This window comes from Herpailurus yagouaroundi, unplaced genomic scaffold, assembly GCF_014898765.1.
Source record: "Herpailurus yagouaroundi ecotype Mexico unplaced genomic scaffold, PumYag 208, whole genome shotgun sequence".
Lineage (NCBI taxonomy): Eukaryota > Metazoa > Chordata > Mammalia > Carnivora > Felidae > Herpailurus > Herpailurus yagouaroundi.
The window spans coordinates 11,011,410-11,025,628 of record NW_024412439.1 but is presented as its reverse complement, the minus strand read 5'-3'; the positions used below and the strand labels follow the sequence as shown (position 1 = coordinate 11,025,628).

At 50.8% G+C, this 14,219-nt stretch overlaps 1 protein-coding gene and 1 long non-coding RNA gene across 3 annotated transcripts in view; one reads left to right on the top strand and one right to left on the bottom strand.

The window, feature by feature from the left end:
• The window catches only part of LOC121016056 (uncharacterized), an 11,736-nt gene extending 5,858 nt beyond the window's left edge, over nt 1–5,878 (top strand). The window contains exons 2-4 of one of the 2 annotated variants that reach the window (XR_005784084.1): nt 2,104–2,241; nt 4,707–4,901; nt 5,593–5,878. This is a non-coding gene — a long non-coding RNA (uncharacterized LOC121016056). Of the gene's footprint in view, nt 1–2,103; nt 2,242–4,706; nt 5,156–5,592 lie in introns of both variants that reach the window. The other variant, XR_005784085.1, reaches the window with a different exon arrangement.
• A 2,686-nt stretch (nt 5,879–8,564) lies between these two features.
• Nucleotides 8,565–10,582, bottom strand: PSMB6 (proteasome 20S subunit beta 6). Its single transcript, XM_040453462.1, has 6 exons — nt 10,448–10,582; nt 9,954–10,021; nt 9,490–9,621; nt 9,245–9,374; nt 8,902–9,046; nt 8,565–8,776 (listed from the first exon to the last, which is right to left on the bottom strand). Exons 1-6 carry the CDS (start codon nt 10,547–10,549, stop codon nt 8,634–8,636), a joined length of 720 nt encoding a protein of 239 aa, XP_040309396.1. The 5' UTR covers nt 10,550–10,582; the 3' UTR covers nt 8,565–8,633.
• Between the last annotated feature and the right edge of the window lie 3,637 nt (nt 10,583–14,219).

The window sequence follows — 14,219 nt, the reverse complement described above, 5'->3', positions numbered from 1 at the left end:
CTCCCGGCCTCACCTCCGCGCCCGCCCCGCCGCAAGGCCGTCGAGCGAGCGCTGGTCCCGGGGACTGCGGCGGGCGGCGGTAGAGGCAGGGCCGGCGCAAGGGCCCGGGGGCCGGCGGGGGGAGGCGGCGGTAGAGGCAGGGCCGGCGCAAGGGCCCGGGGGCCGGCGGCCGGGGGCTGGGGAACGTGCGCTCCTACACCGCTCCTGCACCACGTCTCGCCACTTGCCCCGGGCCGGGCTCCGGGCGCACAACAGTGAGCGAACCGGCCGCCGCCGAGCCCGCTCTCCGGGGACCCACAGTCCGGGAGCAGGCGGGAAACTCTCAGGTTCTAAAAGACAAAATATGCCCCCTTTATTTATTTATTTTTTTTAATTTTTAAAACTATTTAATTTTCGGAGAAAAAGAGACAGAGCACGAGCAGGGGAGGGGCAGAGAGAGAGGGAGACAGAGAATCCGAAGCAGACTCCAGGCTCCGAGCTGTCAGCACAGAGCCCGCCGCGGGGCTCGAACCCACAGACCGCGAGATCACGACCTGAGCCAAAGCCGCAGACTCAACCGACTGAGCCACTGGGCGCCCCTATGCCCTCTTTTTTTTTTTTTTTTTTTTCAAATGCGGATTTCCTTATCTCTCCCGATGGACATCTGGGTTGTTTCTAATCTATTGCGATAAAGCTCCTATAAACATTCCTGTAGGAGTCTTTGTGTGGATAAGCGTTTCCCTTTCTCGTGGGTAAATAGCTCGCAGAGGCGTTGCCAGGGCCTGTAAAAAGTGCATTTTGCCTTTATGAGAAACTGCCAGACTGGATCCCAAAGTGGTCGCTCCGTTTTGCTTTTCCCAAACCAGTCTGTGTTACTTCTGGTGGTTCCACGGCGTGGCCAGCATCTGACGTGGCCCAACTTTTTAGCATTAGCTGTTCTGAGGGTAAAGGAAGTAAATCGTCGTAGCTTTATTCGCCTTTCTCTGAGGAGTAATGAAGCTGATCGAGTTTCACGTGCTTACTGGCCATTTGCATAATCTCCTTTTGCAAAGTGTCTCTTCCAGCTTTTGGTAATTTTTTAAAAACGATGTCGTATCTCTGAATTCGTTCCTTGTATATTTTGAATACAAATCCACTAGCCGATATATGTATCACAAACACTTTGTCACAGAATGTGGCTTCTGTGTTTAAAATCCTAGTGCTCTTGGGGAGCCTGGGTGGCTCAGCCCGTGGAGTGTCCGACTTTGGCTCAGGTCATGATCTTGTGGTCCATGGGTTCGAGCCCCACGTCAGGCTCTGTGTTGACAGCTCAGCTCAGAGCCTGGAGCCTGCTTTGGATTCTGTGTCTCCCCCTCTCTCTGCCCCTTCCCCACTCATGCTCTGTCTCTGTCTTTCAAAAATGAATAAATGTAAAAAAAAAAATTAAAAAAAAAATGAAAGCACTGATTCAAAAAGATATATGCATCACCATGTTTATAGCAGCATAATTTACAATAGCCAAGATATAGAAACAACCTAAATGTCCACTGATTGATTGAACGGAGAAAGAAGAGTGGTACACACACACACACACACACACACACACACACACACACAGAAATATTGCTCAACCGTAAAAAAAGAATGCTATCTTGCCATTTGCAACAACATCAATGGATTTAGAGAGTATGATGCTAAGTGAGATAAGTTCGCGAAAGACAAATATCATATGATCTCATTACATGTGAAATGTAAAAAAATGACCAAACAAAGCACAAACAGATCCAGAAATACAGAGAACAAACCGGTGGTTACCAGAGGGGAGGGGGAGGGGAGAGCGCGGTCCAGGCTTCCAGTTAGGGAACGAATGAGTCGTGGGGATGAAAGGTTCAGCACAGGGATTATAGACAGTGATACTGTAACAGCGCCGCGTGTGGTGACGGGTTGGAGCTACGCTTGCGGAGCATGTAGCATAATGTACACAGTTGTCCAATCGGTATGTTGTGTCGTACTCGCCCAACATCGCTATGTTGTGTCGTACTCGCCCAACACTAAGGTCACATTGTGTGTCAAACGCCCTTTAACTGAAAGAGAAAAAGTCAATGGTAGAGCTACCCTATGGCAACCCAACAATTCTGCTCCTAGGTGAAGACCCAGAAGAATTGAAAGCACGCGGGCGCACAGAGACCTGCACGCGGTAGTACTCAACTAGCCAAACCGTGGGAACAACCCAACGTCCCTCAGCTGCTGAATGGGCAGACAAAACATGGTGGTTCCTCCAAGGTACACCACTCGGCCACAAAAAGGAATGGAGCTCTAGCACGCGTTGCCACAGGGGCAGGTCTTGAAAATATTACGCTAAGGAAGGAGCACCTGGGTGGCTCAGTCGGTTAAGCATCCAACTCTTTTGTTATTATTTTTTTAATATTTCTTTATTTAAAACTTTTTTTTTTACATTTATTTATTTTTGAGAGACAGAGACAGAGCACGAGTGGCAGAGGGAACAGAGAGAGGGGGAGATACAGAATCGGAAGCAGGCTCCAGGCTCGGAGCTGTCAGCACAGAGCCCGCTGCGGGGCTCGAACCCATGGACCACGAGATCATGACCTGAGCCGAAGTCGGCCGCTTAACTGACTGAGCCATCCAAGGCGCCCCACTCTCTCTTAAAAAAAAGAAGAAGAAAAGAATATGCTAAATGAAAAAAAGTCAGACACAAAGGACAACATATTATGTGAGTCCATTTAGACGAAATGTCCAAAACCTGTAGAGACCGAAGGTAGGTTAGCCACTAGCTGGGGAGAAGAAGGACAGGGGAGTGACCGACAGGGGGTACAGGCTCTCTTTCAAGGATGATGAAAATGTTATAAAATTAGTTGATGTTTCTCAACTGATGAATATAGTAAAAGCCACTGAATTGGATCCTATAAAAGGGTGAATTTTAGGGGCGCCTGGGTGGCTCAGCTGGTTGAGCGTCTGACTTCGGTTCTGGTCATGATCTCCCGGTTTGTGAGTTCAAGTCCTGCGTCGGGCTCTGTGCTGACAGCTCAGAGCCTGGAACCTGCTTCCGATTCTGTGTCTCGCTCTCTCTCTGTCCCTCCCCTGCTTGTGCTCTCTCTCAAAAATAAATATTTAGGGGCGCCTGGGTGGCTCAGTCGGTTGGGCGTCCAACTTTGGCTCAGGTCATGATCTCGTGGTCCGTGAGTTCGAGCCCTGCATCGGGCTCTGGGCTGACAGGTCAGAGCCTGGAGCCTGTTTCGGATTCTGTGTCTCCCTCTCTCTCTGACCCTCACCTGCTCATGCTCTGTCTCTATCTGTCTCAAAAATAAATAAATGTTAAAAAAAAATAAAAAAAATACATTTAAAAATATATATAAAAATAAAAGGATGAATTTTATGGTATGTCCATTCTATCTCAATAAAACTGTTGTTACCAAAAAAAAACAAAAAACCTCAAGTAAGCTGCAAACACATACAACTTGGGCGAAGTTAAAAACCGTTATGCTGAAAGAAGTCAGACAGACGGAAGTAATACTCTAGGACTCCACTTAAATAAAGCCCGGAAAAAGGCAAATCCAATCTGTTTGGACAGGAATGAGATCAGTAGCTGTCTGGGGTGGGAGGCGTAGAGAAGGAAGGGAAGCTGGTGATGGGAACGTCTTGTATCTCGACTGGGGTGATTATTTCACGAGTGTGTACCCTTGTTAATATTTACAGACCTGGACACAGATGTGTGTATTCAATTGCATGTAAATTTTCACTTCAATAAAGGTGACTTATTTATGTTTATTTATTTGTTTACTTTTGAGAGAGAGAGACAGAGCACAAGCAGGGGAGGAGCAGAGAGAAAGGGAGACACAAAATCGGAAGCAGGCTCCAGACTCCCAGATGTTGGCACAGAGCCCCAACTCGGGGCTGGGTCACGACTTGAGCCAAAGTCGGACGCTTCACCGACGGAGCCGCCCAGGCGCCCCTTGAGACCGGTAATTTAGAAGTGCGAAACAGGGGCGCCTGGGCGGCTCCGTCGGTGAAGCGTCCGGCTTCGGCTCAAGTCACGATCTCACAGTTTGTGAGTTCGAGCCCCACATTGGGCTCTCTGCTGTCAGCGCAGGGTCTGCTTCAGATCCCCTGCCCCCTCTCTCTGCCCCTACCCTGCTGTTCTGTCTCTCAAAATCAAAACAAATAAACTTTAAATGTAAAAAAAAAAAAAAAAAGAAAGAAGGAAAGAAACAAGAAACAGGTTTCTGAGTCTGCTAGTCCAATAGAGCCGGCAACTTCCCAAGTTAAGAGCACATTTGCACGGCTGTGCTGGGGGGCGTTTAGAGTCCTTGACGAGGGTGCTCTGCTCCCCCCACCCCTGTCCCCTGCCCGGCTGAGGGCATCAGCACCTGATGCGGGGAAGCTCACTGCAGAGCACAGAGTGGGCTGGGATCAGGGGGTGGGGGTGGAGGGAGTCCCCGCTCCAGCTGCCTCCGTGACCTTGCTTGTAAAATCAGGACAGTGATAACATGTACCTCCAGGCATCACTGACATGATTAAGCAAGATAACAAGTAAAAAGTCCCTTGAATCTACCTGGCACAGCATAACTAATCCATCGTCAGTGTCCTATTAAAGGCGACAAGAGCTCCCGGACCGTTTAGTGAGAACCTAACGTTTCCTCGGCTAGCACAATTTCACCTTCCGTGAGAACAGACTATTTTTTTTTTTCTTTATGATTTTACGTCATGGGCATTCTGAATTCTCATTCCAGAATACCAGTGAGTCCCCAGCAGCATCCAGGCTGGAAGCAAGCTGTCAGCGGATTTTCACGGCTCCTGTCGGTGGCCCCAGCCCCTCTGTGTCTGTCTCTGCCACCTCCCCCCTCCCAGTGGCCTCCTGCTTCTCCCTGGAGATCAGAGAGGGCTCCCAAATTAAGGGGGCGCGACAGGATAGGTGTCTGAATGGGGTATCCGTCCACCTCTTCCCTCCTCCCTCTCCTCCTCCTTCCATCCCCTGGCGCCTATAATCACCAGGCGGTCTGAGGCTAAGTGGTAGTTTGGCCCACAGTGGGGGGGCTTGCCAGCCACACCCCTCCTCCTGGGGCCCTCCTGACCAGTCCCGGCACCCTGGTCTCCTCCACTGGTGAGATGGGTCTCAAGGGGGCATGGTGTTTCCCATGGTGTGGGTGCCGGAGGCAGCAGAGGACTGGAAGAGGAGCAGGTATGGGGAGGGGGTGGCTGAGGAAAAAGGGGGGCTGGCAGGGAGGCGGAGAGACCGCACCGGGGACAAAGGTACATGGTCAAGCCAGTGGAGGGAAAGGAATGGTCTGTCTTGCGGGTGGGAGGTGGGCTTCCCCACAGGGCCGCCTAAATACCTCGCAGGGCCGCTGCCGAATGAGCAAGTGAAGCCCCCGTAAAAAAAAAAAAAAAAAAAAATAGCACCTTCGTGACGGTGACAGCAGCATCACAGCAAGCAGGGGCCCTTCTGCGTGGCAGGTCCCGAGTGACCGCCCAGGTCGCAGGCCTGCTCTCTCCACACCCCCTCTCGGGGCCCCAGGACCCCAGGTGGCCTCCCTGGCCTCTTGGGTCCTCACCATGGGGAAGGAAGGAAGAACACGGGCCGCAACACCCCTCTCCCTCCTCCCATCTCCCTTCCAGGCCTGGATTCCGCTGCCCCTCCAGACCCAAACCCCAGCCAGGCTGAAGCCCCCACCGTGGCTGAGGGAGGGATACCCTCCCTAGGGTCTGGCGCCTACTTCAGCAGGAAGGCCCGACTCTCCTTCCGCCACCAGCTGCACGACCCGGCGACGGCCAATGACTCCACCATTTGATGGGGACGACCGGGGGCTGAACTTTGCAACCTTCCCTCCCCAGACTTCTGGGTGATCCCTGTTTGGCCCCACAGCCCCCACGACCTTGTCATTAAATATACTCAGAGCTGCCAGGTGCTGTGTGCGCGCGCGTGTCTGTTGGGGGGGCGGGGTGGGGAGCGGTTGAGGGCCGAGGCCCTCCCCCCCCCCCCGGGGCTGGGGTGCGGCGCTCAGGGGGAGAAGCATAGCACCTATGGTAGGGGACGCGGGAGTAGTGAGTGACACAGCTGATCTAACTCGGGGCCCAGGTGGGGGTGGCAGAAGGGAGGGTGCCCCGAAATCTAGCTTCAGAGTTGAGGGTGAGGAGAGGCTGGAGGCCAGACGGGACCGCAGATGAGGCGAGGAAGCGTGTGCGTCCCCTCCCTTCCAGGCATTGAGGATGCATCAGTGAACCAAGCAGAGACCCGTCTCTTCTTCCCCATCCTCCACCCCACCCCCACCCCCGCCCGGGGCTCAACTCCTCCTAGGGCACGTAGACACAGGAGCTAAGAGAGAGGGCGGTGAACGCTGTGGAGGGAGTCACGCGGTACCTTGAACGTTGGGCAGGAGGGGTGGGGGGGGGGGGGCTTGGAAATTCCAGGTAGTCAGTGAGGGGCTTTCTGATAAGGTGGCATCTGAGACCTGAATGTAAGTAGCCAAGTGGAAACCGGGAAACCACGGGTCAGTGTAGAGTCATTGTAACAAACGTTTCTGACGCAGGATGTTGGTAGTGAGGGATGCTGTGCACCTGTGAGGGCAGGCAAGGGCAGACAGGAAATCTCCGCTCAGTTTTGTCATGAACCTAAAACTGCTCTACAAAAAGCGTATTTTAGGGGGCACCTAGGTAGCTCAGTGGGTTAAACCTCTGACTCTTGATTTCGGCTCAGGTCATGATCTCACAGTTCATGAGATGGAGCCCCGCGTCAGGCTCTGGGCTGACAGTGCAGAGCCTGCTTGGGATTCTTTCTTTCTCTCTCTCTGCCCCTCCTCTGCTCACTCACTCTCTCTCAAAAATAAATTTAAAAAATTTAATTAATAATTAGAAAGTTTGTTTTTAGGGGGCGCCTGACTGGCTCATTTGGAGGGGCACACAACTCTTGATCTCAGGGTCATGAATTTGAGCCCCACGCTGGGCATAGATGACTTAAAAAAAAAAAAAAAAAAATTTTTTTTTTTTTTAAATCAAGGAAGAGGAGATCTGTGGCAGATAAACAGCCAGTATAAGTGCAAATGCCCTGAGGTCCAAGGGAAGAGAAAAAAACAAGTGACTAGAGCGTCAACATTGGGGGAACTGTTGGGTCATCGAGACCATGGTAAGGAGGTAAAACGTGTTCTCACTTACATTTAAAGATCACTCCAGTTGGGGCCCCTCGTGGCTCAGTTGGTTGAACGTCCGACTCTTGATTTCGGCTCAGGTCACGATCTCACAGTTCGTGGGTTTGAGCCCTGCATCAGGCTCTGTGCCGACTGTGGAGTCTGCTTGGGATTCTCTCTCTCCCTCTCGCTCTGCCCCTTCCTTCCTCGCACACTGCCTCTCTCTCTGAAAACAAATAAACTTAAAAAATAATAATAAAATAAAACATTAAAAAAAAATCACTCTGGTTGCTCTTTGGGAGATTATAGAAGGGGAGTGTGGAAGCAGCAGGGCCACGGAGGGGGCTGTTGCCGTCTGGCAGACAAGGCACAATGGTGGCTTGGATCAAGACAGGGCTGTGGAGTGAGCATAGCAAACACACAGAGTTGTCGAATCGCTATGTTGTGCCCCTGAAACTCAGGTAACATTGCTTATGGAAGAGCAACGTGCCAGTGACAGGAAGTGGGTGGGGAGTGTTCAGGCTCAATGCAGAGTGTAAGGGGACGAGAGGAATCCAAGACGCCTTGAGGAAGGAGGACCGGGTAAACAGGTTTTGCAAACAAAATCAAAAGTCGTCTATGGGTTATTTTAAGTTTGAGGTACATACATTTGGGATCAGAGGGCCTTCTCTGCTCTTTGCCACTTAATCCCGGACCTACCCACCTCCTCAGGAAGCCTCCCGTGTAACCTCCCAGAGTCTCCAGGGCAGGATCATATTCTAGACCAAAGTTTTCGAATGTGGTATTCAGTTCCCTTATCCACAGAGTGGAGGAAAGTTGAGGCAAGGCTGAGAAAGCCGGGCACTGCTAACAAGCACCCTTGAACTCCTTTCGGCCCCTGGCCCGAGTGGGCACAGACTCGGGGGGCCAGAGTCTACTCTCAGCCTCCCATCCAGGCAGCTAAAGACGGATTTACCATCACACCTCCGTGGGCTTCACAGCGGGCCCACAGGACTCCCAGGGGCCGTCCTCTCCCACCCACCCGACATCCGTCTTAAACGCCATCCGCAAACAAGGCCCACCTTTCTCCCCAAAGCCACCGTAGCCACAGTGCTGCTCCTGACAAGATGAGGTGACAGAGACAGGTGTGGAAAGAGGGGACCGTGAGCCTGAGCCGGAGGCAGGCTGAGGGGAGGTAACCCCAGGGACAGTCAGGATTCTGAATCCCACCCTGCGCCTGAACAGGGAAGGGGCTGGTCATCAGGTGGGAGCCTCCGTTTCAACCACACCTTGGTGCCCCAGGGACCTGGGTGTGGTGGGGGGAAGGAAGTGTGGGGGGATGGTCTGGAGAAAGAGGTTTGAAAACCACTCTGGCCAAGGTTTGTCTCCAACTCCCCCCCCAGCTCAGAGCAGTGGTCCGTACAGGCGGGCGTAGGCCGAACAAGTTCAGGCCTGAGGTCAGGAAAGGAACCTCAAAGCAGATTCTTCTTGACAAAGTGTTTATTGAATTTTATGTCGCTATGGGGTGTCTCTTATTGTATCCTAGAATTCTAGGAATCAGGGAGGCGGTAACGTGGCGATGGTGAATTTGGGAATCTGGTCCCCCAAAAGTACCCGCCGCTCCACCCCTGACTCCTCGATGGCCGCCAGGCGGATCACACCTCCGCTGGAGCCGTCCCGTTCCATGGCCAAAGCGAGGGCTGTGAACAAACGAAGAAAGCTGGGGTCAGGGTCAGGTGCTGGGATCACTACAAGGAATGGGGAGTGCTGGCCTGGCTTGGATAAGAGGGTTGACGTTCACAGGCCCAGAAACCCAAGTTCTCACCATTGGCCGTGAATTGTAGACACTCTTCCTTGGTCATGCCTTCCCGGTAGGTAGCGTCGACATAGCCATAGATATAGGAGCTCCCAGAGCCCCCGATGGCAAAGGACTGTCTTACCATCATGCCCCCCATGGGCACCGAGTACACCTGCCAGACGGAAGGAGAAGAAAAGTCACCAGTTGTACCCTATGCCACACACGTACATACACCCGCCCACGCGGGTGGTCTGAGATGAGTTGACAGTAAGGGAGGTAGAGACTGGGAAGACAAACAGAAAATGGCTGCGGTGGGGAAGGACCAAAGGCATGGCTCCAGGGCTCTGATGGGGGGGTGGGGGTGTCTCACCTGCCCTCCTTCTTGGGGGTCCCAGCCCGCAATGATGATTCCTGCCATCAAGTCTTCCCGGTATCGGTAACACATCTCCTTAAAGAGGCTGGCGGCTGTGTGCACCAGCGGAGGCTCATTTAGCTCAATGCTAGAGGGGGAGGAGAGTGACAGGAGAGGCAGTGTCGGGATCTGGGAGTTAGACCATTTAGCATCCCAGGTCCCAACTCCCTTCAGATACTTGCTCCTCCCCTGCCCACAGGTACCTGTGGAAACCGAGCTGATACGTGACAGCATCAGCTACTGCCTGGGTATCTGCTGCTGAGCCTGAGCGGCAGCAGAAGATACGGTCATGAATAGGGGTCAGCTTGTCAGTCACTCGATTGGCAATGTAGGACCTGCAGGATGGCAGAACAGTGAGGGGGCGATCCCGCTGGCCTCCCACCTCCATCCCATTACTACCCACTCCAAGGGCTCAGAACAGGCATTCCGGCATTTCCTATCAGTTCTCACCCAAACGGAAGCTAGCTGGAGACCAGACTTTTGCAAACATTTCAGCCAAGGGGGAGGAGGGAAACTGGGAAGGAGTGGGAGCTGGAACAGATCCTTATCTCCAAGAAGGGAAGAAACCTCCCTTCCCACGGTGGACTGTGGAGGGTAAGGACGCACTGTCAGGCAAGGAAAGAAGGGAGAGAGGGGATGACCTGCCACGCAGGTGTCCTGAGCTCACCCAGTGGTAGTTCTGGAGTCGGCTCCGAGAACCACGCCCCCTTCAAATTGCACGGCCATGATAGTGGTCTGCGAGAAACGAGAAAAGGGGTGAATCTGGGCCGCTTCCCATTATCCAGCACACACAAACTTTCAATGATCCCTCAGTGCGATCCCTGGAGTCCGAAAGTCGTGCGCCACCGACCCGTTATCAAAAATCTCGTGGGGGCCCCAACACGCCGCGGAGTAGCAGAATCCCAATCCTGAAATCCTCAGAGGCCCATCCCGGCCTTAACCAACCCCCCCCTCCCCCGTGCCGCAAAATGACAGCGTTCCACTCTTCAGCCTCCCCTCCACCTCCCACCGCTCTCCAGCATCTTCAGGATACCTCTTTCCTGCTGGAACAGAGCACACCACCTCCCGCCCCCGCCGCCAGTTCGCCGAGCCCCCTCAGCCCTCATCGTTCCATCGCATCAAGCCTCGTGCGCATCTCCCGAACCCCGGGTGCCTCCTCACCCCTGTGGAGACTTCCCGGCTTTCCCAGTCGGGGGCAATAGCCTCGGGACCCCAGGCTGGGACAGACCCCGCTCCTCCAGCGGATACTAAGGTGGCCGCCATCTTCCTCCTCAGCCACTGCCACAAAGCGACTGTCGTAAAGCGCTCTGTCACCCTCTCCAGTTGTGCTGTAAAGCCGTCTGCGGGCGCAGCGAAGTCACGGTTGACGGCGGAAGGGGAAAGAGTCGCGCAGGGACGGATCTTTTGCGACAGTGAGCGCTTGATGGCAGCGTGGGAAGCCGACCTGGCGAAAAGCGTCCCGGCCGGCGTGCGAGGCCTCCGCTTCTGCGCGGGACCGACTTACTGCGATGGGCGTCGCGGTTCAGAGTCTTGGAGACAGACGCGAGCGTGTCTCAGAGTGACAGCGCTGTTTTCATTTCTGTTAGGTATGGACGTCGGAGTATATTCCAGGAGTGGCATTGCTGGCTGATGCAGAAACGATACTTAGCATTTCGAAGAACTGACAGTTTGCACAGCAGCTACCCCGTTTGACATGCCCGCCAGCCCTGTGTGCATCGTGACATCCCAACTTCCCCACATCCCAACTTCCCCACATCCTCACTGCCTCCGTGCACTTTTAATTTTAGTCTTCCGAGTGGGCGTGAAGTGGCACCTTCCGTGCTCCCCCCCCCCCCATTTCCTTAATGATTGGCGATGTTGAGCATATTTTCATGTGCTAACTGACCATTTGTATATATTCTTTGGAGAAATGTCTATTCAAATCCTTAGCCCGTTTTATTTATTTATTTTTTTAAGTAATCCGTACACCCAACTGGGGCTCGCAGAACCCAGAGATCAAGCGCTGCGTGCTCCAGTGCCTGAGCCAGCCAGGTATCCCCAAATTGTGTTACCTTTTATGATTATGATTATGAGAGAGAGAGAGCCGAGGAGGGAAGGAGGGAGAGAGAGAGAGAGAGAGAGAGAGAGAGAGAGAATCTTAAGCAGACTCCAGGCACAGCGCCGAGCCCAACGCAGGGCTCAATCCCACGACCCGGGGATCATGACCTGAGACAATATCAAGAGTTGGACGCTCAACAGACTGAGCTACCAAGGCATCCCTGGGTTATCTTTTTATTGTTAAATTGTAGGGATTCTTTTTTTATATTCTAGATACTATGCCTTTATCATAGTATATGATATGCCTTTATATATGATTTGCAAATATTTTCTCCTTTACTATAGGTTGTCTTTTCACTTCCTTCGTTGGTGTTCTTTGAAACACAAACATTTTAAATTTTGATCAAGTCTAGTTTCTCTATTTTTCCTTTGGTTACCTGTGCTTTTGTCGTTATATCCATGAGACCTTTGCCTAATCTGAGGCAACAGGGATTTCCATCTATGTTTTCTACTAAGAGTTTTGTAGTTTCAGTTCTTACATCTGTAGGTCTATGATCCATTTTGAGTTCATCTTTGTATATAATGTGAGGGAAGTAGGGGCCCAAATTCATTCTTTTTTTTTTTTTAATTTTTTTTTCAACGTTTATTTATTTTTGGGACAGAGAGAGACAGAGCATGAACGGGCGAGGGGCAGAGAGAGAGGGAGACACAGAATCGGAAACAGGCTCCAGGCTCTGAGCCATCAGCCCAGAGCCTGACGTGGGGCTCGAACTCACGGACCGTGAGATCGTGACCTGGTTGAAGTCGGACGCTTAACCGACTGTGCCACCCAGGCGCCCCCCAAATTCATTCTTTAAAAAAAATTTTTTTTAATGTTTGGACAGAGTGTGAGCAGGGGGAGGGGCAGAGAGACAGGGAGACACAGAATCTGAAGCAGGCTCCAGGCTCTGAGCCATCAGCACAGAGCCTGATGTGGGGCTCAAACTCATGAACCGTGAGACCATGACCTGAGCCGAAGTCAGAAGCTTAACCGACTGAGCCACCCAGGCGCCCCCCAAATTCATTCTTTTGCAAGTGGATATCCAGTTGTTCAAGCACTGTTTGTTGAAAAAACTATTCTTTTCTCTTTGAGTGGTCTTGGCAGCTTTATAAAAAATCAAATGACCATAGGGGTGCCTGGGTGGCTCAATCGGTTGAGATTCCGACTCAGGCTCAGGTCATGATATCGCGGCTGACAAGTTCAAGCTCCACATGAGGCTCTGTGCTGACAATTCAGAACCTGGAGCCTGCTTCTGATTCTGTGTCTCCCTCTCTTTCTGCCCCTCCCGCACTCACGCTCTGTCTCTCTCTGTCTCAAAACTAAATATAAACATTAAAAAAAAAAAAAAATCAAATGACCATGGTATACAATCTGTTTTGTATGTGTTTTGCTAGTATTTTGTTAAAGATCTTTTTTTACCTGTATTCATATAATGTATTGTTCTGTAGTTTCTTGTTTTTTCTTGTAGTATCTTTGGTATCAGGGTAATCCTAGCCTCATCTAGGGAAGTGTTCCCTCCTTTTCTGTTTTTAAGAGTTTCTGAAGTATTGACATTTTCTTTATTTTTTTAATGTTTATTCATTTTTTGAGAGACAGAGACAGAGTGTGAGTGGGGGAGGGGCAGAGAAAGAGGGAGACACAGAATCCTAAGCAGGCTCCAGGCTCCCAGCTGTCAGCACAGAGCCCGATGCGGGGTTCGAACTCACAGACCGCGAGATCATGACCTGAGCTAAAGTTGGCCACTTAACTGAGCCACCCAGGCACCCCATAATTTTTCTTTAAATGTTTGGTAGAATGCATCAGTGAAAACATCTGGTCCTGGGCTTTGTGGGAACTTTTGAAATTACTAATTTGATCTCTTTATTTATTATAGGTGTACTCCTATTTTCTGTTTATTCTTGAGTCAGTTTTGGTAGTTTATGTCTTCCTAGGAATCTTCCATTTCATCTATGTCATCTACGTTGGCCTACAATTGTTGATAGTATTCCCTTATACTCTTTTTTATTTCCATAAGTTTGGTAGAAATGACCCCTCTATCATTCTTGACTTTCGTAATGGGAGTCTTCTTTCTGTCTTGGTCCAGCTATTGGTCACCAATCCTGTTGATCTTTTGAAAGAACCGACTTCTGGTTTAATTGTTTCTCTGTATTGTTTGTCTTCTAGTTCCACTCTGATCTTTATTATTTCTTTCTTCGGCCTTTTTTTTTTTTTTAAGTTTTAGCTTGCTCTTTCTATAGTGTCTTAAGGAGGAAGATTCAACTAACGATTTGTGATCTTTCCTCATTTTTAACACAGACATTTACAGCACATTTCCCATTGAGAACTGCTTATGCTGCGTCCTTAAGTTCTGCTATGTTTTCTTTTCATTTTCGCTCATCTCAAAATGTCTGCCCTTTTAGAAGTGTGTTGTTTCATTTCCACATTATTTGTGAGTTTCTCAAATTCCTTGTTGGTATCGATTTCTAGCTTCATTTCATTTTAGTTAGAGGATATTCCGTGACTTCAATCTTTTTAAATTTACTGAGACTTTTTTGTGACCTCACGTGTGGTCTCTCTTGGAGAATATGATACGTGCACTTGAGAAGAATGTGTATTCTGCCGTTATCGTGTGGAGGGGTCTTCCCGTGAATCTGCCATACTCTTCTACATACCACAGCCGGGGCTGGTTTCTGAATTGAAAGACTGATCTAAATAATCCCCTGCTTAAAACGAACTCTGGAGATAAAGTCCTATCTCTAGAAGATAGCTTGTAAGGACCTTCTTGAACTTGCTCCTGAACACCTTTCCAAAATCCCATCTCCTCTTTACTTTTTAATTTTTTTTTAATGTTTATTTATTTTTGACAGAGAGACAGAG

What these genes read in the sequence shown, in the direction of transcription:
- PSMB6 (XM_040453462.1), bottom strand. Translation starts at nt 10,549, where the DNA reads ATGGCGGCCACCTTAGTATCCGCTGGAGGAGCGGGGTCTGTCCCAGCC. An exon ending in ACCCCCAAGAAGGAGGGCAG is followed by an intron (nt 9,047 to 9,244) that starts GTGAGACACCCC and finishes TCCGTCTGGCAG; the next exon opens with GTGTACTCGGTGCCCATGGG. An exon ending in TCTACAATTCACGGCCAATG is followed by an intron (nt 8,777 to 8,901) that starts GTGAGAACTTGG and finishes GTTTGTTCACAG; the next exon opens with CCCTCGCTTTGGCCATGGAA.